Source organism: Poecilia mexicana, unplaced genomic scaffold, assembly GCF_051168715.1.
Source record: "Poecilia mexicana isolate PSO_F unplaced genomic scaffold, ASM5116871v1 scaffold_2, whole genome shotgun sequence".
NCBI classification, from domain to species: domain Eukaryota; kingdom Metazoa; phylum Chordata; class Actinopteri; order Cyprinodontiformes; family Poeciliidae; genus Poecilia; species Poecilia mexicana.
Window position 1 is genome coordinate 17,657,623 of NW_028263371.1, and position 25,142 is coordinate 17,682,764.

General features: G+C 41.3%; 2 protein-coding genes across 2 annotated transcripts; one reads left to right on the forward strand and one right to left on the reverse strand.

The window, feature by feature from the left end:
- Positions 1-664: 664 nt before the first annotated feature.
- On the reverse strand, positions 665-18,496 carry armc8 (armadillo repeat containing 8). Its single transcript, XM_014972025.2, has 22 exons — positions 18,191-18,496; positions 16,339-16,415; positions 13,797-13,868; positions 12,605-12,747; positions 12,431-12,528; positions 11,489-11,581; positions 11,302-11,382; positions 11,140-11,215; positions 10,968-11,058; positions 10,009-10,069; positions 9,721-9,921; positions 8,758-8,853; positions 8,578-8,660; positions 7,819-7,900; positions 7,638-7,724; positions 7,383-7,475; positions 7,120-7,269; positions 6,096-6,191; positions 5,848-5,943; positions 4,955-5,027; positions 2,981-3,074; positions 665-2,898 (listed from the first exon to the last, which is right to left on the reverse strand). Exons 1-22 carry the CDS (start codon positions 18,233-18,235, stop codon positions 2,865-2,867), a joined length of 2,022 nt encoding a protein of 673 aa, XP_014827511.1. The 5' UTR covers positions 18,236-18,496; the 3' UTR covers positions 665-2,864.
- Positions 18,497-18,719: 223 nt separating this feature from the next.
- Positions 18,720-24,506, forward strand: dbr1 (debranching RNA lariats 1). The gene is made up of 9 exons (XM_014972027.2): positions 18,720-18,874; positions 19,702-19,899; positions 19,983-20,107; positions 20,173-20,253; positions 20,338-20,423; positions 22,216-22,440; positions 22,537-22,614; positions 22,691-22,836; positions 23,452-24,506. The coding sequence occupies exons 2-9, from the start codon at positions 19,703-19,705 to the stop codon at positions 24,131-24,133; spliced, it is 1,620 nt and encodes a 539-aa protein (XP_014827513.1). The 5' UTR covers positions 18,720-18,874; position 19,702; the 3' UTR covers positions 24,134-24,506.
- Positions 24,507-25,142: the final 636 nt, after the last annotated feature.

A 25,142-nucleotide genomic window follows, 5' to 3' on the forward strand; every position in this document is an offset into this window, starting at 1 on the left:
GTTGCAGGACCGTAGCTCTCCAGAACCGGACCGGACCGGAGCAGTCCCGGTCTATTCAGTCTGCCAGGTTTTGTAACGTCCAACTCTGAGTGTCATTAAGTTTTTTCAGAACTCATTTGTAAATGTATTTATAGACCAACATATCTCCATGTGCATACTTGTTATTCATTTTATATTGAGCCATTTTGAAATCGCCTATGATATCACACTTGTGTACATATTTTTGAATAAATTTTATGTTGTTTCTGGTTACATCCATTTCTAATAACACTTTGGATGAAATATCTTGTCAATTTCCCTCTTGGGGATCAATAAAGTGTATTCTATTCTTTTCTACCTGAAATCACAAAAATAATATATTTTAGTTGTAATGTGACAAAATGTGGAAAAATTCCAAGAATGTGAACACTTTGAAAGGCACTAAACATCCATTCATTCTGGGTGCAAACCAGAGTGCGTCGAAGCGTTCCAGCCTCATTTTCGGCGGCGATGACGTCGTTGCTCTGATACAGAACCCGGCTGTTCAGAACCGCCGACAGTCGGAAGCCATTTTCCGTGGAAGCGGAGCAGAACTGGAGTCTCTCAGTGTGACGATGGGAGCACTGGTGGCACGACGTGACAACAGAACGGAGTCAAACCTAATGAGCAGGTGGGGACATGGACATTAACAATGACTCACTTTTATTTCACTCCAGATGAACCAAGAATATTAAATGTTTAGTTCAGCACCTTCATTTCATTGGATACTTTCCTTTGCTTCAAGCCAGAAACACTAAGAAAAATTAGAAAAGAGGCCATTTTGGGCCTGACATCTTTGTCAAACGATACGGAGTTACAGTCACAAATGCCACGTTGTTAGTGTCGATAACAAACCCGTTCTTTAACCGTACTCAGCCGTGACGGTGACCATCACAAGGTCGAAGCATATATATATAGCTCTCTCTCTCTCTCTCTCTATATATATATATATATAGATATATAGTTAAATTAACCCCGTATTGTTATTCTTGTAAGAAATTAACCCAAAACAAAAAAGACTAAAAGGAGCATCTAGACGCTTCCTAGTACCAAATATTAAAAGTCAGGCTCTGCAATGTTGTGGGTTTACATCAGAAATGAATACATCAAAGCTGCAGTATGTCACTTTGTCACTTCTTTAAATATGTTGTTTTTAGATATATTTGTTAAAACTGTCACCATGTTTGACAAAGAGTATGAGACAAGACAATCTGTGGGGAAAAAAATTCAAGGTCCTCCACCTCCTCTCTGAGCTACTATTGGTGTCTGAAGAAACTGAAAACATCCAATCAGAGCTTGGAGGCGGGTCTTAGTGATGCCAATCAATCTCATATACTCACTGCTAAATGACAGAGAAATGGCCTATCATTACAGGAAAACCATTTATCCACCGTCATTGGTGGCAATGCTAACCAGCCTAGCATTCAGGACAGGTTCTGCTAGCTGATTGGCAGCGCCGAGACCCGCCTCCTGGCTCTGATTGGTTGTTTCTAATAAGTACTAGGAGCACTGGGAGAAAGAAGGCAGAGAAATAATTTTTTTTTTACACAAATTATCTCTCATACAGTTTCAACAAATATGCAAAAAGAAAAAAAAAAGCTACATACTGCAGCTTTAACTAGCTTTATCTAGGTTTGGGTCTGAAACAAAAACTCTATGCAGCCTCCCTACAGAAGAAATAACACACAACACAAAGGAATCCTTCTGCGGGTCTGCATATATTTTCCACTTTGTAACATTCATTCTATCAGAACTTCAGTACGGATTGAAATGTTAGAGTGCAACACTAAAAACCCCCTGGATGGAGGGGAGGTTCTACACCGGAGCGCTAGGTGGACCTATTGGAGGAGGGGGCTTCCTGTCCATGTTTTCATTCTGACAAACACACAGACAAAGGAGTAGAGGGGAGAAGGGGGGGAGGGTGACACAGTGAATCCTCCTCTGGTCCACTGATAACGGAGCAGATTGGTTTAAGCACCACCAGCTCTGGATCTACACTTCTCATGGGGACTGAAAGGACACTGGGCAGAGGTGACGGGCGTCGAGTGCAGGCAGCCTCTTCACGGTCACCAACGGAAACTTAGAAATCTGGGATCCTTGGGTTTGTTTTCCGTTCTCACCCCTGCAGACAAAATTCAGGGCTTAATGGCGATCCAATCAGGCTGCAGTTCCAACTGTGCTGAGAGTGGAGGTGTAGCGGGACAGGATGAAGTCAGTGGGCTGAGAACAGGGGAAAATAAAAATCCAAAAATATATATTTATGTTTAAATTTATATATATATATGTATATATTTATATTTATTTACGAGGTATATGTCCACAAAAAAATAAAACACCCAAAGTTTCAAAATAGGCATTTCTTCCAAATATATCCTTGCTAGTGATGCCTTGGGTAGACATTAATATTAACAGCAATATTAATCCAAAAGAAACACCAGGAAGTTCTCCTGTTCCAAATCTCCACCATCAGGAGTCCCAGAAGAAGAGAGGCCTCAGACCAGCGCATGTACGGGAATCTGACGTCAAACCCCAGAAAGTTACCTCTCAAGCAAAAACAGACAAAAGGACAAAAAAAAAAAAAAAAAAGTAAAACTTCCCTAATTTCTCCAACAACCAAACAGCCACACGCTCGGAGCCTCCTCTTGCTCCAGGAAGAGTTGGGGCCGAGAAGAACCGCTGGAAACGGGAGGCAGGAGAAACGCGGGCCACAGGTCCAAGACGAAACAAAAAGGTGTCTTTGTGCAAGTCTCAAAACGAAAGCCAACATAAACCCAAAGAGGCAGCGGCAGGCGTCCTCTAGATGACCGTCAGTTAGGCTGGCAGTAGAGGATCGCTGCCCACTGTAGTCATGCCAGGTACTGCTGCAGCGCCGTCTTCGCCCTGGCAGAGACACAAACACACCGTCGTCATGGTTACGGTCAGACTTTGGTGACGGAGGAGCAGAGGGGGTTTCTGGAACAACCTGTCGCTGAGGTTGGGGTCGGCTGACTGCGTCAGTTTGTGCAGGACGTCCACGAAGCCCATCTCCCTCAGCTTGTCCTGGCGATCCTGAGAGCCTGGCGCACAACCGGGAGCAAACGGGAAACTTCATCATCGTGTCGAAGACTCCAGGATTTTAAACCTGATTCTACTTTTAAAAAAAGACTCAGGTGGGGACATGGTATCGATTGATACCTAGTCTTCAATCGTTCTACAACGGCGAACTGGGGCCGTTGTAGACAGAGTAAATTACTGCCAAAAAAAATTCAGAAGTTTTTATTTTAATTTCAGAAATTTTTCAGAACAAAAAGTTGGAAATTCCTGAATATTTACACATTTTTCACATTTTTTGTTCTAGAAAATTTCTAAGATTAATATCAAGACTTTGCTGTGCTTTCTAGCTAATGTTTTGACTTTGGTTGTGGCTGGGTCATTAAATTTTAAACCAGATGCCAGTGGACAAGAAAGTACTTTGAAAAATGATGTGGGAGAAATCTGAAATAAACTGGAAACCGATCATTACAACCAGACACTCTAATGTTCCTCAGTGAAAACACATGAAACACAATTTAAACTAACACCGTTTTGTTCTGGTTGATTGAAAAGCGTAATTAATTACCGTATTTTCCTGCACTATAAGGTGCACCTTAAATGAATGGCCTATTTTAAAACTTTTTTCATATATAGGGCGCATAGAACAAGACGCTACAGTTCGGGACGCGATTTATTCCGTACTTTACAAATGTGGATGTGTGATAATAAAAAGTTGGTCCCCGAGTACATTATATAGAAGGCTGGCCCAGTCATTGTTTCGCTCGTGGTGTTGGTGTTGCGATATTGTGCCCAACTGCTTTCTGGGTAACGCAGACCAACTGACACACTGCCGCCGCAGTCTCTGTCTCCTCCCTACCCCGGCTTTAAATGTATAGGGGCTGGTCCCTTGGTAACCCTAGTGAAGCACCCTGGTGAATGTCTATAGCAGGGGTCACCTACTCCAGTCCTCCAGTCCTACCATCCTGTAACTTTTAGATGCGTCTCTGCTCAAACACACCTGGATCAAATAAACTGCTCGTTTCCAGCCTATTGCAGAGAGGAATGAATGCTGGTGAGGGAATTCAGACATTTTAGACCAGAGGTGAATCTAAAAGTTGCAGGATGGTAGCCCTTGAGGACTGGAGTTGGTGACCCCTGGTCTAAAGCCACTTTGTTGACATAAAGAATGTCAACAAAACAGTCCGACTCCGGTCGGCGAGGAGAGCCTTCCGCGACTGGGCCGGGGCGTGGATGGTCACCCTTCTCCGTTCGCGCACAGCATGTTGGTGGAGAACGTGGTGCTAAATGACCTGCAGACAACCTGATTATAGACGGTCGGTAGGTAGACAGGTCAGTCAAACTTTATTAACAAACCAGCGTTCTGACAACAATCCCAGCATGCACCGCGCGCTTCTTCTTCTACAGGCGAAAATGAAGTCGGCAGCTGCTTACCGTAGTTGCTAGACCTGTTGTGGCTCAATATTGGTCCATATATAAGGCGCACTGTCGGCTTTTGAGGAAATTGAAGGTTTTTAGGTGCGGAAAATACGGCATATTAAACATGCAACATGGAAACATGCTGCTGATCTGTTTGTGTTTAAAAGTTAATGTCAGAGCAACTTATTGTTGGGATTTAAGAGAACAGAAACAAAATCTAAACAGAAGTTAAAACTAACACACCTCCATATTTAAACTTTACTTTGTCATGATAAAACTGCTGACTGGTATAATGTAGCAATTTTGCCCAGGTTTGACTTTTCAGCTTCACAACAAAAACCGATCAACTTTTAAAAGGGTACATTAAAAAATGACTAAAAGAAACCCTGCGACTAACAGAAATGTAATAGAAACTCTTTTTCTGCCATGTTTGTTTTAATCCGAGTTCTTCTGTAATCCGAAACTGGCAGCTGGCAGCAGTCCTTACCGTCCTCCTCGTTCCAGATGAGGTTGGACACACAGAAGGTGGCGGCGAGCTGCAGCTTCACGTTCGAGTGTCCCTGTGGGAACGGAGGACAGAGAGGACGTCAGAGACACACGTCCCCGCTCCGCAGCGAAACCAACGCCTTCTGAGCCGTCAGCACAATTCAGAACGACAACACGACTGAAAAACTCATCATATCAGCTCATATACCAGTCAGTACTGATAATTGTCAATATTAGTAATTATTGGTTAGTTTTTTTTTAATTATGTGGAATACTGTCAGACTGGTGATGAGACTTCTCCTGTTCTTTCCAGAGTTTCACTCCACTGTTGTTTTTTAAATTATTTTTAAGTAGTTATGAAGCAGTGCAGCAAAACATAAAACTGCTGCTACCCAAGTTACTTAGCAACAGTTGTTGCTAGGTAACCAAAGACTGAGTTAATTGATGCCACCAACTAGCTGAGCTCGCTGTCAAAGGTTGAGCAGTTGAATCCTTTCCTTTGCCTACATCTCCCAGAATGCTGTGCGGTTCTGGCTTGGCGGTTCAGGGAATATTCTATCGGCTGTATTGATATTGATCACATGTCTATATTCATCATTATTGATTCATTCCTCAAATATTTCCTGAAATCCTGAATCGATAGTTTTACTCTCAACATTTTTACGTCAGTCATAACAATAAATCATCAAAGCGTTCTCCTATAGAAGTTATTGATTATTCTCAACGCGAGTAATAAGAGCATACGAAACGTCCTCATGTGATACGAATCCAATTAAACAAAATAGAAATAAATGTTCAGTTTCTAGCTAAACAAATGCATTTCTTTTAAAGAGGCTGAAAACCAGAATCAGAAAGTTACAGTGAAGCAAGCTTGTGTTCAGCGCTGGGCCGTACCATGTAGTATTTAATTTTCTGGAGCATGTCATCGTTTGTCATGATGAGCTCCTTGGCTGTGTTTCCATCGGCGATGTTGGCGAGGATGCAAAGCGTCTGAGTGGAAAAAAAACAACAAAAAAAAACAAAGAGTGGGTGCTTTCATCTGAGCTGACCACAGATTTAACTCGGACAAAATGCAGAAATCCCATCCTGCAGTGCAGCAGCAGGACAAAGTGCTGCACAGAAATCCTCTTTGGTACGCTCACCTGCTCTTTGACCTCTATGCTGTGCTCGGCTTCCAGGATCAGGGTCACCGCCTGCATGATCTGCTTCCCGTGAGAGCTCATGATCTGGTCTATGTGCTGGCAGCACGAGGAGAGAGCAGAGGGAGGTCAGTGTTTAAAGGTGCATGGAGAAAATCCTTCACATTCGGCACATTACGGCTCAGGGAGACGCCTGAACGCAGCGCTGGCTGAGCCCTCAACCAATAGAAATCCAGCCTGAATCTCACCTTTAACTGGTGTGTCTGCATTTCCTGCACAGCGTTCTGTTTTTGATTATTTCTACTGTCAGAGGCAATGGATGCCCCAGAGCAGTGTCAGCATTTTTATGCTCCTCTAATCCGGAACAAGCAGCCAGAAAACTGCAAAACAGCTGAAACACTGAACTTCAAATCAAGGCTAAAGACCCAGCTATCTGATCTGTATACGCTTGATGATGGTATTTGGCAAAATGTAATGTCTATTTCTTGTTTCATAATTAGCTGCTTTATTACATTTTTATAGTGTAGAGCATTTTGAACTGCCTGGATGCTGAAATGTGCTCTACTAATAAACTTGACAGGAGAAAACGCTGCACCATGGAGGGCCGATATCAGCCTCTATCTGAGCCTGTTGCAATAAGCAATTAATCAATAAATCAATTAATCGCATGATAAATTAAAACAAGCTCAATAATTTCCATTTGGATGATTGATTGTTTTTATCATTTCTCTCTCTTTCTACCAAAAACTACATGATAAAAGTCTTTATTCTGGTGCTTTTCAGTCTCAGTAAGATATGGGAGCTGCAGAATCAATAATTCCTTATTATTGATGAAAAAGTAATAGTTCCACTGGCAGATCATTTATCTTATAACAAGACAATGGAACTGGTACTTTTTTCACCAATACTGAGGAATTATTGTTTCAAAACTAGCTTCTATATGTTGCTGACAAGTTACTTGTAAGTTAGTTTTGCCTTATTTCAAGTAGAAGCAAGAACAGAAGTGCTTGGTAAGATTATGTCTCACCGGGCGCGTTGACAGCAGGTTACGCAGCAAACCCAGAGTCTTCATCAGCACGTTGGTGTCGGGGTCGGAGAGCAGGCGGAACAGCTGCTCGGTGCCCAGACACCTGACGATCTCCACCTTCACCTTCTGGTCGGCCTGGAACGCCATGTTCTGGAAACGCATCATGTGTACACATAAGATGGGAGTTTTCTCCATCACCATTTTTTTCTCCTTTCTTTTTTAATACAATGAACTCTATAATGAAACAAAAGTTTGCTCGTTACCATCAGGGCCCAGATGCCATTTACCCTGAGAGCAGGGCTGTCGCTCTGAGTCAGACTGCATAGTAACTCTATCACCCCAGACTCCAGGATGGGCTGTTGGAAACGACAACGACTTCATTTACAGAACCGCTTGGCCTACTGTCCGTTACATTTAAAAATGTACTCTCTTTACAAACTGAGCCACATATAATTGATCAACTATCTCTGAGAACAGCTGGATGTGACGGCTTCTTCAGGGTCAAGTGACATCGTCACCTCTTTACTTGGCGAGAACTCCAGCAGCAGGTTGCATAGTGTTGAGGAGGCCATGACCAGGACTTCATCTGGGGCGTTCTGCAGCAGCTGCACACAAACACATCGTGAACAGCCTGAGGGCTGCAGCAGATTCCAGTCTCACTTCAGCGAGAAAGCCGAGTGGAGGTCGGATCAAACGGACCTTCATGAGGGGCTTCCACACGGCGTGATCATGAAAGCTGGTCCTTAGTTGCTGCACTGACCGGGAAAGACTATGAAGACACCTGCAGAGGAAGGGGGGAAATGCACACATGAACAAACATTACAGCAACTTTTATTTAAAAAAAGAAATGGATTCTATATATTTGTTAAAACTATCACTAACTAATGTGAGACAAAAAAAATTGGCTCCTCTGCCTCCTTCCTACAGCAAATACACCGCTCTGAAAAAAACAACCAACCTGAGCCAGGAAAAGGGTCGTAGCTCTGTCAATCACCCTCGAGTACGCGTTGCTCACAACCTTTCACTTTTTCTCCGCTACACTACATCTGGTTCACCAGATGCAAGTCGTTTCTGCACTATCAGCACATGACACGGCGCGTATGCGGCACTGATTGACAGCGCTAAGACCCTCCTCCTGGCTCTGATTGGCTGTTTCTGACTGTGAGCAGTACGTTTCTCATAGATCATCTGTCTCATATTACACCGTTTCAACATGGTGACAGTTTTAACAAATATCTAAAACACATTTTTGTAAAAGTTGCATACTGTAGGTGTAACCTTTAATCTTGGGTTCATGCACTATTTTAGTTCAGCGTATTTACACTGAAGTTCAGTTTATGGTTTTATCATCAGTATGGCATCAGTATGAAGAGCTCCCAAGTTGAAATGAACCCTGCAGGCATTACTTGATGCACAAGTTGTTCTTCAAAGTGGAAAACGGAGTTGAGAGAGGCTCACCTCACCGCTGCCAGCCGCACTTTAATGCTGGATTCCGATAGGCCGCTGACTATTCGGTCCATCATGTTTTCCGTCTCTGTGATCTGAAGAAAACAAAGGCGGTGCATTGGGACATGAGCATGTGTTCGTATCACCACACATGCAGGGGGTGAGAGGGAAAAAAAAAACTGACTCCAGAACCTTTTTGCGAATGTCCTCGTCATTTGAGCCCAGAGAGGCGTAGAGCTTGAAAGCAGCTTGTCTCAGCTCATGTGCATGTTTAAGGTCATGGTCCAGCTGCAGGGTGGGACAGGCGCAACATTTCAGTACGGACAGCTTTTAGTTTTAACCAATAAAGGTTCTGTAAAACATTTAAAACAAACCCATCCAGTCCCAAAAGCCCACTGGGAAAGAATCAGAGGTTAAAGGGGGTGAGGGGAGAACGCCTGAAGCAAATGATTTTCAAATTAAGTTGCAAAGAGTGTAGAGTACATAAATATGCTGTCATATGACACAAAAAAGACATAATCGCATCACAATCCAGTTTGGCCGTCCTGATTGTTTGATGGCACAGTTATGAGCAAGTATTGAAATGGACAGTTTTAGAAATCACCAAAACCTTTTAGGTCAGGAGTGATCTGATCTGATTTTCATTCCCATTTTTTATCCAATTTTTACACATTTACTTAACGGCGGCGCACAGACAGAAGGTGAGACTGAGCCCAGACAAAACACAAGCAGCCGAGACCAAAGACTGACCAGGATTTCTGTTCAATTTACAAACCCAGCAGTTGGTGGATTAAGACAATCGCCCCCTAGTGGCCAATAAACAGACCTTTTAAATATTAAAGTTGTCATGTCTTTATAGTCATGACAAAAACAATAAATTAAATGCATTCGATGTTTAAGTTATATTTTAGACATACATTTGTCATATAAATATTAATTTAGAATTCAACTTTTTTTTTCTCCTTGTTCAAGCCATTACTCAGGGTAAACAATCTGTAAAAGGTTTCCACCGAACTGAGGAGATCACCACTCTCCCACAAACCGTGCAATGAAACATCTTTCTACAACTGGTACAGGAAACATAGGTAACTTGTTTCATATAACCTAAATGCTCCATTTCAATCAGATGCATGTAACAGGCCTGCTTAGACCCACCCTCTTGATGTCAGCGATGGCAGACACAGAGCTGGGATACTTGAAGTAGTCGGCCAACATGGCCACCAGGTGGTCGGTGGTGCTGGCGATCCTCTGCAGCTCCACGTCGGGCTCCATCAGGTAGGCTAGCGTCTCTGCACCTTCCACTCTCTCCTCCAGCAAATGCTCTTTACTGCACATCCGCACGAGGCAGGGCAACGTCTGGACACACAACAGGAAGTGACGTCGCACAGAAACGGCTCACCGGCGGTAGTTAGGACAACATGCAGCGGCAAAAAAGATCCAAACCTTTAGTACTATGGAGCCGTCGTCTGTCCTGATGGCACCTGCTCGACACATGTAGGTTAGACTGGAACGGAAACAGCAGCCGCACATGAGGTCCACGCCAACAACAAACACGCTCTAACTGTAAGGCTGAAGTGTGTAACTTTTATGAAAAGTGTGTTTTTTACAGATTTGTTCAAACTGGCAACATATCGTTCCAGGGTGGAATAAAAAAAAAATCTAGCCCTTCCACTTCCTACCAGTGCTTAATTCTTAATTTACAATCTGCAGAAACAGACAGCTACCGACCAAAAACGACCAGTTGGATCCAGGAGAAAGGCCTCGATACTGTCAATCATGCTCGTGTATAAGCTACTTAATGGCGGAGAAACAACTTCCCGTTCCAGAAAAACTATTCATCTGCTGTCACTGGGTGCTATGCTAACTAGCTTTAGCATTCATGACAGATTCTGGTCTGAGAGATTTTAGACATTTAAAAATAAATGAACTAATAAAATTTGTGTAAGAAGATGTACATTTATTAAAATGTACAACTCTTGTTCTTTTCTGCCACACAATGATGGGCATTTCAACTAAATTTTCCTATGAATACTTTCTAAAAATATGCCAAAGGAAAATCAGCCCAAATTTTAACAACCCAACCAATTCTGTTTTTACAGGCCAATGTGTTTTCATAAGACGCCCAGTTGGGGTGATTGGCAGCGTTAAGACCCTCCTCCTGGCCCTGATTGGTTGTTTCTGACTGGAGCGTGCGTTTCTACAGACAGCCGTTAAGAACAAGGAGCTTGATTTTTTTTCACAGATGATCTGTCTCATATTATATTGTCTGGACATAATGACAGTTTTACCAAATATGTAAAAAAAAAAAAAAAAAAAAAAAAAAAAAGAAGAAGCGCATTATTTGTAAAAGTTACACACTGCAACTACGCTGTGTTACTGGAAAAACCTGGTGCAACACTCACCATTTGGCTGCCGTTAGCTGCATTTCAACGGGTTGATCCCTTTGCATCATTTTAACAAATACCTGAGTGAGCTGCTCACCATCCACCAGCACTGCCAGCAACAGAACAAGCAACAGAGTTCAGAAGAGGAGGAAAAAGTGGAGGGAAAACCAAAAGCAGGCGAGAATCTCACCATTCACCAGTGTCATGGAGACCTGAGTGTTCTCATAGGCCAGGACTGAGAAACACTTTAACGCCTGCATCCGGACCTGAGGAGGGAATGACGTAGAAGTTGATGTTCGCGTCACTGACGGTGAGAACAGATCAGACGACCTCACTGGGAGGAGCTGCGTACCTTATAGGAGGGTGAAATAAGCAGAGGGGCGATATTCTGGATGGCGCCGTGGTTGAAAAGAACCGTCTGGTGCTCTGGGGTCTGCGGACAACAATCAGCAGCGGATTACGGTCTGGATGTGTGTGTGTGTGTGTGTGTGTGAGATTGAATCCATCATGTTCATGTGTGACCGAATACTGTCAAATACCTTACAACAGTGGGAGAAGATCTGAGTGATGTACTCCTGGGTTCTCTGGGAGTTGCTCAGTAGAGACATGAGATGGGGAATCACAGTGGGATCCTTCAGTAAAACATACAACAACACTATATATGTGCATGGCCTCACAGAAACAAGCACCTTTACATTACAGTTCTGAAAATAAATGTAGAGCAAAGTGGAGGATATACATGTGAAGTTGATCCTTTGGGATCAATAAAGTATTTTTGAATTTGAACAGTGAAGCTGCGATTAAGTTCCTGCAGCATCAAATCCTCACTGAATCCAGTTCGGAAAGCATCGACTTCACCTCAGAGGCGTCACCAAGTGGTTTCTAATGCTGCTGTAAAATAAATCAACTTGTTCCTCTGGATGTACAGAAGAGTCATCTGAAAAATAATGCTGTAATCAAATAGACACATGCCTAGACACTAAATATAACCAAGTATTTTTGGTCTCGTTTCTAGCGCAAACATTTTAGAACACTTGAAATAAGACTAAACTAACTTAAAAGTTACTGTTGAGCAAGATATAGAAGATTGTTTCAATTCCTTAATAGTGATGAAAAAGTAATTTCACTGGCTGATTATTTCACTTGTAACACGGGAAAAATGTTTAATTATAAATCAAATAATCAGCCAGTGGAACTTAATATTGATTTTTTTCATCAATATTAAGGAATTATTGACTCAAAACAAGTTCCATCTTGCTTTACAGCTTCTTTGCAAGTTAGTTTTGCCTTATTACAAGTGTGTAAAGATATCTGCACTAGAAACAGCCCTAAAAATACTTGGTAAGATTTAGTGTTTTTGCAGTGCATAGGACCTAAACGATGTATTAATATGAATAATCACATTGCAAGGATCTAGAATTGCAAGGGAAGGAAGGCCCTGTAAACATGGGCTGCACAGAGTCAGGTTCAAGGTGACCTACTGTATACAGCAGCTGCACAGGCGTAACAGGACTGATGAAGACAGTTCTGAGACATCGAAGACAGGCTTCAGTGAAGACCAGGTCTGGACACAAGAGACCTGCAAAGTAAAAGGAACGACTGTTTTGCCCTCATTTTCTTATCTGCATGCACGGCAGTGTGTTTTATAGCTTCACCTTGGAGCAGGGTGGGGATGATGTGACAGTCCACCAAGGACTTGATGTTGTTCTCGGTGCCCATGGCCAGACTGCCCAGCACCACGGCGCACTCCGTCCTCAGCTGCAGGCTGGATGAGCTCTGCTGAAGCAGGTACAGTAACCTGGAAGCACAGAGAGAGAGAGAGAGAGAGAAAGAGAGAGAGAGAGAAAAAAACCTGAAACCAACTTCATCACCTGCAAGGGACAAGACTGACACTGCAAAAATAACTAATCTTACCAAGTATTTTTGGTCTACTTTCTCCTGCAAATATCTTAGTACAATTGAAATACGACAAAACTAACTTACAACTTTTCAGCCCTACATGGGAGTTTGTTCTAAGTCAATTATTCCTTAATACTGATGAAAAAGCTCTAGTTCCACTGGAAGATTATTTCACTTGTAACCAGACATTTTACTCATGATGTACATGAAATTATCTGCCAGAGGGTCTAGTACTTTTTCATCAATATTACATAATTATTGACTTATAATTCAATAATAACTCCTATATCTTGCTGAAAAGTTAATTTTGTCCCATTTAAATGTAATACGTAATATTGCGCTAGAAAGCAAACAAAAATACTCGGTAGGATTTTGTAGAGTACCGAACATCCAACTATTAAATCTGTCACATTAATTCTTCTTTCATTAGATCACTTAAAATAACATTTTGAATTCGGTATGTGAGAGTCAGATTTGATATTTTGTTCAATCATGGCCTCATTTATTTCTCTTAAGAATTTTTACTTTGTTTCCAGGTAAACGGACCAATAACAAGAGGAGAGCATATAAAGTTGAGAAGCTGAGGTCAGCAATAAAAAGCTCATGTTGTTAAAAAAATGCCTGGATTATTACAAAGCATTGCACTATTTTCAGTGTGAATGCAGGATCTGGTGTTACATTTGCTACAGATGAGATCATCAAACAACTTAAAGACCAACACTTCAGTTTTATTATGTCCCATAAACTACTAAATGTAAATTAGATCACAGACAGCAGCACACAAGGAAGAAAGCCATAAAAAACCCCACAGGTTTGGAATAGTCAGCAGACCTGACACAGCAGATGTGATCTATGCTAATGTTTGTTTACCGCCATATTTATGCTGATGCGCTTGAAACAACAGAGAAAGAAAAAAATAAATGGAAAGAGAAAAGATGTGCAGAGTACCTTGGTACAGCTCCAAGGACAATCAGATTGGCCTTCTGCTTGTTGTTTCCTATGACAGCATTCTTCATATCACTAAGGGAAAGACAAATAAGAAAACAAAAAGATAGATGAGAGTTTTTTTTGGATACAGTAGTTCATTTGTTTGTTTGCTTGCTTTTTGTGACACTTAAATATTTAAAGCTGCAGTATGTAATTTGCATATGTAAATAAAAAAGTTTTTTTTTTACATATTTATTAAAACGGTCATTTTGCCATGACAGGAGAGTAGGAGTGTGGTCCTACCACCATCTGCAGAAATGTACCGCTGCCGCTGCTCAGAAACAACCAATCAGAGCCAGGAGGAGGGTCTTAGCGCTGTCAGTCATGATGGTGTATGTGAAGTGATTTCTCAACTTTACAGATGAGGTTATAATCAGGTCTTAGTGCGGGTAACGAAATTGAATGGAAAAAAATCTAGTTAAAAACAATTAATTCATGATTTAGCTACTGTATTTTAGATAGTTTTGCCTTATTAAATAATATAATTTGTAAACTGCATTTTGTTTTTACCCATATCATCTTTGTTTAATTTGAAAAAATAAAAATAAAAACATTGTACAATCAGAAACATTAAAGTGTGGCAAGAAAGTAACAAAAAGAAGAAATTTGTAAGAGAGCAAACCCTTTATCATGACAATGTGATGACCACGTTGTTATGTTAATTCATTTTTGTCATGGAAAAGTCATATTATAACCAATTGTCATTTTTTTAGTCAAACAAAAAACAAAAACATGGTTTAATAATTGCACCAGAGATGAAAGACTTGATACGCTTATTTGAGGTGAAACAGAAGATATTCACATGTAACTGATCAATTTCTATAAATCTGAAGCCCAATATGCACTTAATCAACACATATATATTGACACAACTTTTCTTCTGCTGTGCCAGTGACCAGGGTTACATCAAACAGGAGCTGAGTGGAGCTGGTGGAAAAGTGCAGCTGGAGTTTAGATAGCAGAGAGCTACGAGCCGTAACTAGAGCTAGTAACCTCACGGGATAAAAATAACCAGGAAACAGTCAGACTACGTGTCATCTACCTTATGCCGAGTTCTGATACAGAGTATCAGATGAAAACATGTACATGTAAACACGTCGGTTCATTTCAGGAAAATCTCTCATTGGAAAAATGGAGCTTCCATAATATGCTGAAACACGAGCTACGTTAAAATAACCCAAATCACGGCACGCAGTTATAGAATTATTAACTGGATATGATCTACAACCTCTACATGCCAACAGGACAACACTCAATCTTCTCAAAACCTTTACTTAGTTGGAGCACAGAGAGAGGAATCTGACCTGTGCATCTACACAAAGATTTTCTACAGGATTTAGGTCTGGGTGTTGAGATGAAGATGAAAGAATATTGATTTTATATCTGATGAACAACTTCTGTGTTGCTTTGTCCACGTATGGTTATGGCTGAAAAATAAGTGAATCCATTCTTTGAAGGGAAACAGGCCCACAGGATCTCTGATCTGTTACGATTCTCAATAATGGTCATACACTCCTGTTACAGTTCCAGTAAAGTTTAGCAAACTCCATAGGTTTACATGTGTCTACCAAGCTACCAGTTGGGACCAGTTAGCTACCAGTTAGCATCTAATGGTTGTTGTGGAGTCTAGAGATACAAGTCTCTGCTGAAGTTCTCCCAAAAAGGGCTTTGGGAATTATTTTATTTTATTTGAACCGCCCTTACCGTACAGCTCACTGCCAAGATAATTGTGTCCCCCATGTAGAATTATAGCCGAGAAACAAAATAACTAAAAGGAGAAACAGAAAATCAAAATATCAAAGACCAAGGTAGGCTTTGAAAACTAATGTGACAGGCAATATGTGTGGTGTATCAAATGGTAGGTACCTAGTTCCCCTTTTTTCAAATCATTTTTAAAAGACAGATTGCAACCTGTCAACTTGATTTTCCCTATTTTTAGGTTTTCGCATAAACATATTTACATCTTCATATAGTTTGTAAATGTTCCCCCCCCCCTTTTTTTTATTCTTCACTTGTAATCCATAATGTTCCAGGAGGCTTGAGGGAATTCTGTTTCATTTAAGGGCAACTTTTAAGAATAAATGTCATCATTAATAATGTTTATTTTAATTGTACTTTGTGTTCAGATAAAAGCCATCTTAGAAACTGGATTCATTTGAAACTTTAAACACTAAAATCCTCCAATAAAAATAGAAAAATACATATTGTGATACGCTTTTTTTCCCCATATAACCCAGCACTGAGATGACATATAATACCCGTTATATTTATAAACCAGGAAGACAAGAAATCATAGAAACTACATGTAAAAAATACTTCATCTTCATTTATTATAAACTGATTCATTTTGGTAAAAAAACAGTGTTGTTGCTTATTTGTATAAGCGAATCATTAATGTATTTTCCATACAGAACAATTGGTCAAAAAAAGAATCAAAAGAAAAAGGCAGTTTTTTTTTAAAACATAATGCTTAACTGAAGTACTTCAGCGCTGCTAGACTCACATGACTCCCTGCAGCACTTTCTGTGGGTCAGGGTCGAAAAGTCGGTCAACATAATGGCGACTGGTGGCGGTGACTTCCTGCATAGACAAAACCAGTAAATATAACTATACGAATCCAGAGAGATGAACTCCGAGTGTTCAGATTATTTGGTTTGCCACATTAAAACAACAACCTTCAATGCATTAGACAGGTATTGCATGTGACCAACACAAAGTTGTGCATAATTGTTAAGTTAAAGGAAAATCATCCCCTGGTCTCCAAAATATTTAAAGCGTGGCCCTGGACTCTGGATCTCTCACTGTAGCATCGTCCTGTTTGGATGCTGTTCTCCAGCTTGGGCAATCCTGGAAGAAAGCATCCAGCTGCATTTACAGAAAAATGTGGTCATAGTTCTACAAAGGACTGACTCAGGGAAACTGAAGAAAAATGGATGCCACTGTTGGTCTGTCAAATAAATACTAAATAAAGTACATAAAATCTTGTGGTTGCGACACCACAAAAAGCAAATTATCTGGAAGAGCGCAATTACTTTTGAATACAATGATTAAGTCTTCACCTGTTTTCTTACACAATACAAACAACAACAGTGCAGATTTGAGTAGAGAGGGCTACTAAACTTAAGCAAATCTAAAAAATTTCCAGCACATTGTTCTTTTTTGACGTTCATGCTGGGCAAATACGTAGCATTTCAGTAAAACAACAATTTCATGAGCTTTTCAAACATAAATCACAAAACACAACTTAACTCGCACAGAAATAATCATGTGCTCTCTGATGCATACAGAAGTCTTCAGTCTAGCAGCCCCCTTACAAAGCTGTTTTATGTGTCATTTAATGCGGCTGCATGTGACACCAGAAAACTTGTTTATTCCACTGACAGCTTGGACCAGAACTCTCCACATGACCCCTGAGAAGCAAAGGTCCGCCAGCTAACAGCACCGTGATACTGTTGGATGGCTCCGGATGCCCACACACGCACACAACATGACAACACCTGCAACATCACGGGTCTGCACAGTTCTGTTCGCAGCTTCCTCACATAGTTTGATTGCATATTGGTACAATATACATATTGCAGTAGCTTTTCATGCTAAAAAATACGCAAACAAAACAATATTTTAGATTCTGTGTAGCTAAAATTTGGGTTTTCTTTTTAACCTTCACTAAAGTTTAGCTAAATAATATCAAGTAACCATTAACTCTAGTTTAAAGGTTTTGTAATATCCTAAAAATGGCAACACTTTGGCTTATTTTCATTCACTTAAAACTATTATGGAGCTGACAGATGTATTAGCTGCGTTAGCTTAATTGTACACTGCTAACTTCACAGCATTTGACGTTAGCTTAACAACGCCAAGTTTACAAACGTAAGACTAAATAGGAGATTCAGTGGTTTAAAACAAATTATAACAGGTAGTGGAAATAGAAATTAACTCCCATTACTGTCTTCAATTGGAGCTTTATGTGGTATGTAAACATGTTTAAACTGTTTAAACACTTTCAATTTGCAGCTAGCTGCTAACTCTCTCCAAATGACACTGACATGACAGCTCCTGTGGTTGCTTCATTTGTTTTTGGGTGAGCACCGCTGGGGCGGGCGTCCATGAGACAAACTCGTCAGTAATAGTGTTTCATATGTTTCCACCCGGCGGAGCGAAGGGGCAGTAAAAAAACGTTCCCCTTAACTGCTATATAGGAGCACAGCTACATGCTGCTGAGCCCGTTTAGCCTCCAAAGCTAATGCTGGGGTTTAACTCTCCCTAGCTGTTTATGACCGTTTCCATGATATCAACCGCTTGATTTTGGGGGGAGCATTTTGCAAACCGGCTTAAATTATGAGAGTGAGACTCACAGACAGAACACTGATGCGGAGAGGGGCCTCCAACAAGCACGCCATCTCTCTTCCTCCAAACGGGCGCCCCAATCGGCGCAGCACTCCGCGGACACTCCGCCCCCTAGAGCAACTATGAGCGGCTTTAAAAAGTAACGGCGGCCGTCCCACGGGGCTTTCCACGAGCTCTCCTTTCCTAATAACGCACCAGAATCCTGTGTGAATTCGGTTGTGACAGTTATTACTGGATATAGAACAAAACAGCCCTGGTTTTGTTGGCGAGCTGTCTGACAGTCTGTGGCTTTACCGCTTAGGTAAATGTTGTTTATAAGAGTGACGTAGATGTCCTCCTTTTCAGCCCGATTCGATACGTTACCAAGATCAAACCAGTGTCAAAATTAAAACAAAGTTAAGAAATCCTCATTATAATATTATTTTCATCATATAATATATTTAGAAACACAAATCTTAAACAATAATAAAAAAAATTTTATCAACACATTCATGATGAATCTGCTTCTGAGTTTAAAAACATTCTCAAAGAGTACTGCGCATGCGCGTTGAGTGGTAAAAGCACGGTGGGAAAATTCGTTCTGTCGCTTTCAACTGTGGATTAGTAACAAAATCATGTGTTTTGAAGAAAATTAGAACCTCTATGGACAATCCCTGGAGACCAGTAACCTCCTCAGCTAAAACTTGATTCACGTATGTACTGAATTGCTATACTTCTGCTTCTGTCGTTGCGTTGTTTCGTCTCAAAAGGTATTGCTAGCTGAGGCGTGCTGTCTTTGGTTTGTTGCTGTAGAACTTGAGCTACTACTAGTAATCTGGCTGCTAGAATGGAAATATATTTTTTAATAAATTAGGCTTTGCCAAAGCTATCCTTTGGATAAATAGCAGCACCAAGTCAGAAAAATACTTTCATATTCACGTTCTTAAAGCATTTTAAGTCAGTATTTGCTTGCTTTGAATATATTATGTACAATTTAATTTGTAGGTTGTCATTATCAAAAACTGATAAACTGCATGCAAAGGCTTAGAATGCAAGACACAACCATGGTGACGTCATACAATGAAAAAAATACAACGATTTATTGAGTAGTGTAAAAGTTAAAACCATCCGTCTTTTAAATCAAGTTAAATCAAACCAAACTTCTCTTGTTTAGTTAGAATCACCAAATACAATAATGAAAGAAAATGGCACAGATGCATTTCATAATGTCTTCAAAGTCAGAAGTTTACATGCATTTCCTCAATATTTGCTTGCATTGCCTTATAAACAGTATGACTGACTTGTGTCAAACATTTTGGGTTTCCTTTTCACAATAGTTTGCAAATTTTGGTGTAAAAAAAAAAAAGTAGAACTCATCTTGCACATTCTCCGTTTACATTCTCATAACCTAAAATAAAAATTTGACAGAAGTCAAATTCCAAATATTCGTAATAGTTGATGGCCTCTCATGCCAAACAGTAAGCCTCACAGCGTGAATGTAAGTTTGTCTGGTAATCTGCAGCTCACCTGTTCCCCGCAGCATGAAGATCGCAGTAGAAGGCTGTTGCCATGGCGAGCTGGACAAGATCTATGAGACCATCGAGTATCTGGAGAAGAAGGAGTCGATCAAAGTGGATCTGCTGCTCTGCTGTGGAGACTTCCAGGCGGTTCGGAATGAGGGAGACTTGAAGTGCATGGCGGTGCCTGCCAAGTACCGGACTATGCAGACATTTTACAAGTCAGTGGTTTGGTTTTGGTTGGCGATGATGATGATGATGATGGTGGAGCAGACGTTGCTGAGACATGATGGGACTGTTGCAGGTATTACTCTGGAGAGAAGAAGGCTCCAGTTCTCACCATCTTCATCGGCGGGAACCATGAGGCTTCCAACCACCTGCAGGAGCTGCCGTACGGAGGCTGGGTGGCTCCAAACATTTATTACCTGGGTAAGCAGGTTGTAGACCTGGGAATCCGATACATTAACTAATATTAACTTGGGTTTTGTCTCCAGGTTACGCTGGTGTCGTCCGCTATAAAGGGATCAGGATCGGTGGCCTGTCTGGAATCTACAAATCACACGACTACAGAAAGGGTCTGTTCATTTATATATATATTTTAAATATATTAAATATTTTGATACATTTTATTTCCACTGACAGAGCGTGTTTCCTTTAAGGTCACCACGAATTCCCTCCGTACAATCCCGAAACTCTCCGGAGTGTGTACCACATCAGGAATATGGAGGTGTTTAAACTGAAACAGGTACATCAGGATCTAATATTCAGCTGCAAATCCTTCAGATATGCACAAGCCTGTCACAATAACACATTTTGCTGGTTGACAAATTGTCCCAGAAGTTATTGCGATAAACGATAATATTGTTGTTTGGAGTCCATTTTCAAGTAATGTATTGATGACGGCATAATTCAAATCCACTCTCTTGAAGAGCAATAAACTTTAAAGGTGCAGTGTTTTGTAAAATGTACTTACCGTATTTTCCGCACTATAATTCTTCAATGATGGCCTATTTTAAAACTTCTTTCATATATAAGGCCCATAGAATAGACGCTACAGTTAGGGACGCGATTTGTTCCATACTCTACAAATGTGGATGTGTAGTAATAAAGAAATGGTCTCCGAGTACTTTATATAGCAAGCTGCCCCAGTCATTGTTTCACTCACGGTGTTAGTGTTGCGATTTATATACATCTAATTTAGTAGATGTATATAAATGAAGAAATTTACTGATAAGAGTTCAGCGTTGATCCAAAGTGAATGATTCAGTAGGTGCAGGGCAGGGCATTCGTCGCCCCTGTGCAGTTTTCGAGTAATTTCTGCAGAACCACTGAAGGCACCAACACCGTGCCCAACTGCTTTCTGGGTAACACAGACCTACCTACCGCAGTCTCTGTCTCCCTCCTACCCCGGCTTTAAATGTATAGGGGTTGGTCCCTTGGTAACCCTAGTTGAAGCACCCGGATGAATGTCTGTCAACAAAACAGTCCGACTCCGGTCGGCGAGGAGAGCCTTCCGCGACTGGGCCGGGGCGTGGCTGGTCACCCTTCTCTGTTCACGCACAGCATGTTGGTGGAGAACGTGGTGCTAAATGACCTGCAGACAACCTGATTATAGACGGTCGGTAGGTAGACAGGTCAGTCAAACTTTATTAACAAACCAGCGTTCTGACAACTATCCCAGAATGCACCGCGCGCTTCTTCTTTTAAGGGCGAAAACAAAGTCGGCGGCTGCTTACCGTAGTTGCTAGACCTGTTGTGGCTCAATATTGGTCCATATATAAGGCGCACTGTCGGCTTTTGGGGAAATTGAAGGTTTTTAGGTGCGCCTTATTGTACGGAAAATACGGAATTTGAGTTTTACATCGTGCTATAATTTTATTTCCTCATCAAAAGTATACCTGTTGCCTAGATACTTTGATGCATGTTTGAGAATCTTTTAATCTCCATGGCAACCATTCAGCTGTGCAAAACGCCCGGGTGTCTCTAGATGAAGCTCCTGCAATTTACAAGCTTCTGAGCTTCCGCCTCTCCCACAGCAACTAGTCTGAAGGAGCACACAGCTCCTGTAGACTAGCCAACTGAAATTAGCAAGGAGTTTTTAAAGAGACAGAGGCCCAATTTCAAGCTATTAAATTAGGTAGTCATATTTCTTTTTAAGTCATATTTGATATAAACTTAATTTTAGTAAAAACTCAAGTTAACATTGTTACTTAAGTGCAGTATAAAATGGCACTATGTGCCTGGAAGACACATAATACTGCCACTTCAAATTTGAAAAGAACTCTGGAACTGGAAGATTTTTTTAAATATCCAAAGTAAAACACAAAAACCAAAAACAATAAATAGAGCAGAAATAAAAAAAAACCACAGAAAACTAAAACCATAAATAAAATGGATTATGAGGTCTCAGCTTATATTAATTGATTATTGGTTCCTTGCTTATTGTCACAGGCTTACATATGAATTGCATATTGTTTTTTTGTTTTTTTGGTGAGTATTTTTGTGTCTTACTGGTAAATTACTGTTTCAAAAAAAAGATCCAGATGCCCATAGACATTTTCATGAGCCACGACTGGCCTCGAAGAATCTACCACTATGGAAACACGGAGGATCTCTTGCGGAAGAAGAAGTTCCTGCGGTCGGAAGTGGAGACCAACACACTGGGAAGTCCGGCTGCTGAGGAGCTGCTGGCCCATCTGCAGCCCAGCTACTGGTTCTCTGCACATCTCCATGTAAAGTTTGCTGCCGTTATGCAGCATCCAGTAAGTGTCTCACTCCCTCCAGGTAGAACATGGCTCAGTTAAATGCTAGTGCACATACAAAAAAACAAAAAACAAACTTGGTTCTCCTCTTCTCAGCCTAAGGGTAACGCAGCCCCACGTGTCACCAAGTTCCTGTCTCTGGATAAGTGCCTCCCCTACAGAGAGTTTTTGCAGGTCAGAGGAAGTCTTGTTCATAGATACTACGCCATTTCTTACGTGTATATTCATATTATATCTCCGTATCTTTCAGATTGTTGATATTCCAGACAGATCGAGTTCATCTGAGAGTCTGGAATATGACCCGGAGTGGTTTGCTGTCCTGAAAGCTACCAACAGTTTACAGGTGACCACTCCTCAGCGCTGGAACCCCCCAGAGAATAATGGCCTCCACGAACGGTACGCAAAAGGTCCCCAGGATAAATGGCACGATATACACACAATCATGAATCTCAGTGTACTGTATGCTTAAATTTTTTTTGTTTTTAATTATCAAATAACTTTGACATTTGTAGAGAAACTGTTGAGTTACGTTGCAGCATTTTCAGCTCGACTGACTGATTAGGACCTCAGAAATCCAATAATGCTTTAGGGATCACAGCAACAAAAACACTCTTCAGTGTGAAAGCTGCTCCTGAGGAAAGAAGACTCCATGTTAGTCATTGTCAGTGTCTAAAAGCCAAAGATGTAAGACACTGATGGAAAGGAAACCGTGTTTTCTCTGTCATGACATCTCTTACATGTAACAGGAAGGCAGAGCGGCTCTGTTTTAGCTTTCAGTTTGTTGCAGAACATGCTGGATTTGGAACTGTAGACAGCCTTCGTGTGTTTTCATAGCTAGCAGTCCGGTAGACTCGGTTTAATTGAGGGCCAAAATTGCGACGTTTGTTTTATTTTCAGCGAGCGCCATGCACACTGTGCTGCTCAACGCTCTCTGGCAACAGAATTTGTGATTTCGCTGGTCGTGAACAGTGGTTTCCCCTGACGCTGCTGTGGGTTGTCTGTAACCGTCAGGTGGGACTTCAGAGCTTCGGAGGCGGACATGATGCAGGTGGTGGAGGATCTCAGCGGGGAACTCGCCATTCCAGAAAACTTCAGCCGTACCGTCCCGCCGTACGACCCCAGCCATCCCCAGCCACACGCCCCCCCGAGCTACAACACCAACCCACAAACGACAGAGCTCTGCGCCAAGCTGGGCCTCACAGACGTCTACTGTAAGGTCGGGCAGAGAGGCGACGACGCAGGCAGGTCCCAGAGCGACACCGGGGGGGGCGAGGACGAGAGTCTGGATGAACCCAGCGAGTATCCGACGGATACGTCAGGGTTGTCCAGTTCTTTTAACCCTGATGAGATCACCATCGAAGATGAGTGGGAAGAAGAGGAGGAGGAGGAAGGAGCAAAGGCGGACCTGCCCTCAGATACCCACACCCCCGGTCGGATGGTCCTGCCAGAGCCCAAATCTACCGTCTCCCCCTCTGTCCTGATGGACCTGCCACCCCCCTCCCACTCCACCCCCAGAGCTCCTCCCGCTCAGCCAGAGGGCGAACAGGAAGGACGGTGCGGTGATGAGGAGGCCGCCGCTCGCATCCTGAAGCGGAGCGGCGGCGAAGCGGGAAGCGGGAACACGACTCCGAGAATCAAACGCAGGAACCAGGTCATTTACCAGAGCACTGACGATGACGAGTGTGAGGGTTAGAACGCAGGAAACGGACTTCTTTATTAAGATGTCATTTTATATGTTTTAAACAAAGCCAGATCATTTTAGAAAACAGGATTTGAATTTCAGTTTTTTTGGTAATAGGAAATTCTAATTTAATGGCAAAGATTAAAGAAGCTGATAATGTTTTTTTCTTTTCTTTTTTTTATAATCTATCACTAAAACTAAAAAACAAAAAGAAGTCAACTGTGGTTATTAGAAACAGCATTTTCAATGCAGTATGGCTGAGGGTTCAGCCATACTGCATTGAAAATGCTGTTTTTTTTTTTTGTTTTTTTTTATCTTCCAGCAAAATATGAATTAATTTTAATTAGGAACTTGCAAATAAATTTCTCTCACTATCCTAACAAAAGTACTGAGAGTGCATTTTTTCCTAGTGACTTGCTAGCAGAATTGTGCATTTCTTTTTTTTTTCAGCAGATGCTCCAACTTTCTAATTAGTTTTGGATAATTTTACCGACTTCCAACAAGACTCAGCTCTTAAATAAAATTGCATCAGTTTCATGCTAGAAGAAAAACTACTGAACTCTAAAAAGCTGTGGGTAACATGTTGCAGAGCCTCCAAAATGACATTGAAGGAAAAAATAAACCTTCTCAAGTGCACAAGATCTGGTAAGCATGAAATTGGATCTGGTACTCATGTTTTCTTTTTTTTTTCCTTGCAATGTCCTTTTTGGGGCTTCATACCGTTCCATGTGTTGCCGTGACTATTGGAAAAGTTCTTATAACCAAGAGATGTGTTGGTGGGAAACGGGCTAATGTCAGGAGTTGTTGTTTTCTACACCTGGACACCATTCCAGGAGGAGAAAAAAAGATGCTACAGGTTCCTGAATATAGGTAATAGTTTTAAATCGAATAAAAAAACTAAGATAATCCCCATATGCGTTAAAACAAATCTCCTAAACTTTTTTTATATATATAAATTCAAAAATGTGCATCCCATTGATTGTGTTTACACTCAAAATATTGGTGTTACATATATCTGCCT

Bases quoted from the DNA above. Each gene is read 5' to 3' on its own strand.
- armc8 (XM_014972025.2), bottom strand. From the start codon at position 18,235: ATGGCGTGCTTGTTGGAGGCCCCTCTCCGCATCAGTGTTCTGTCT. The intron at 11,383-11,488 runs GTATTTGACAGT...TGTTGTCCGCAG, and splicing joins TCTTCTCCCACTGTTGTAAG to ACCCCAGAGCACCAGACGGT. The intron at 7,725-7,818 runs GTCCGTTTGATC...GTTTGTGTGCAG, and splicing joins TGTGGAAGCCCCTCATGAAG to CTGCTGCAGAACGCCCCAGA.
- dbr1 (XM_014972027.2), top strand. From the start codon at position 19,703: ATGAAGATCGCAGTAGAAGGCTGTTGCCATGGCGAGCTGGACAAGATC. The intron at 20,108-20,172 runs GTAAGCAGGTTG...TTTTGTCTCCAG, and splicing joins TCCAAACATTTATTACCTGG to GTTACGCTGGTGTCGTCCGC. The intron at 22,615-22,690 runs GTCAGAGGAAGT...CGTATCTTTCAG, and splicing joins CCTACAGAGAGTTTTTGCAG to ATTGTTGATATTCCAGACAG.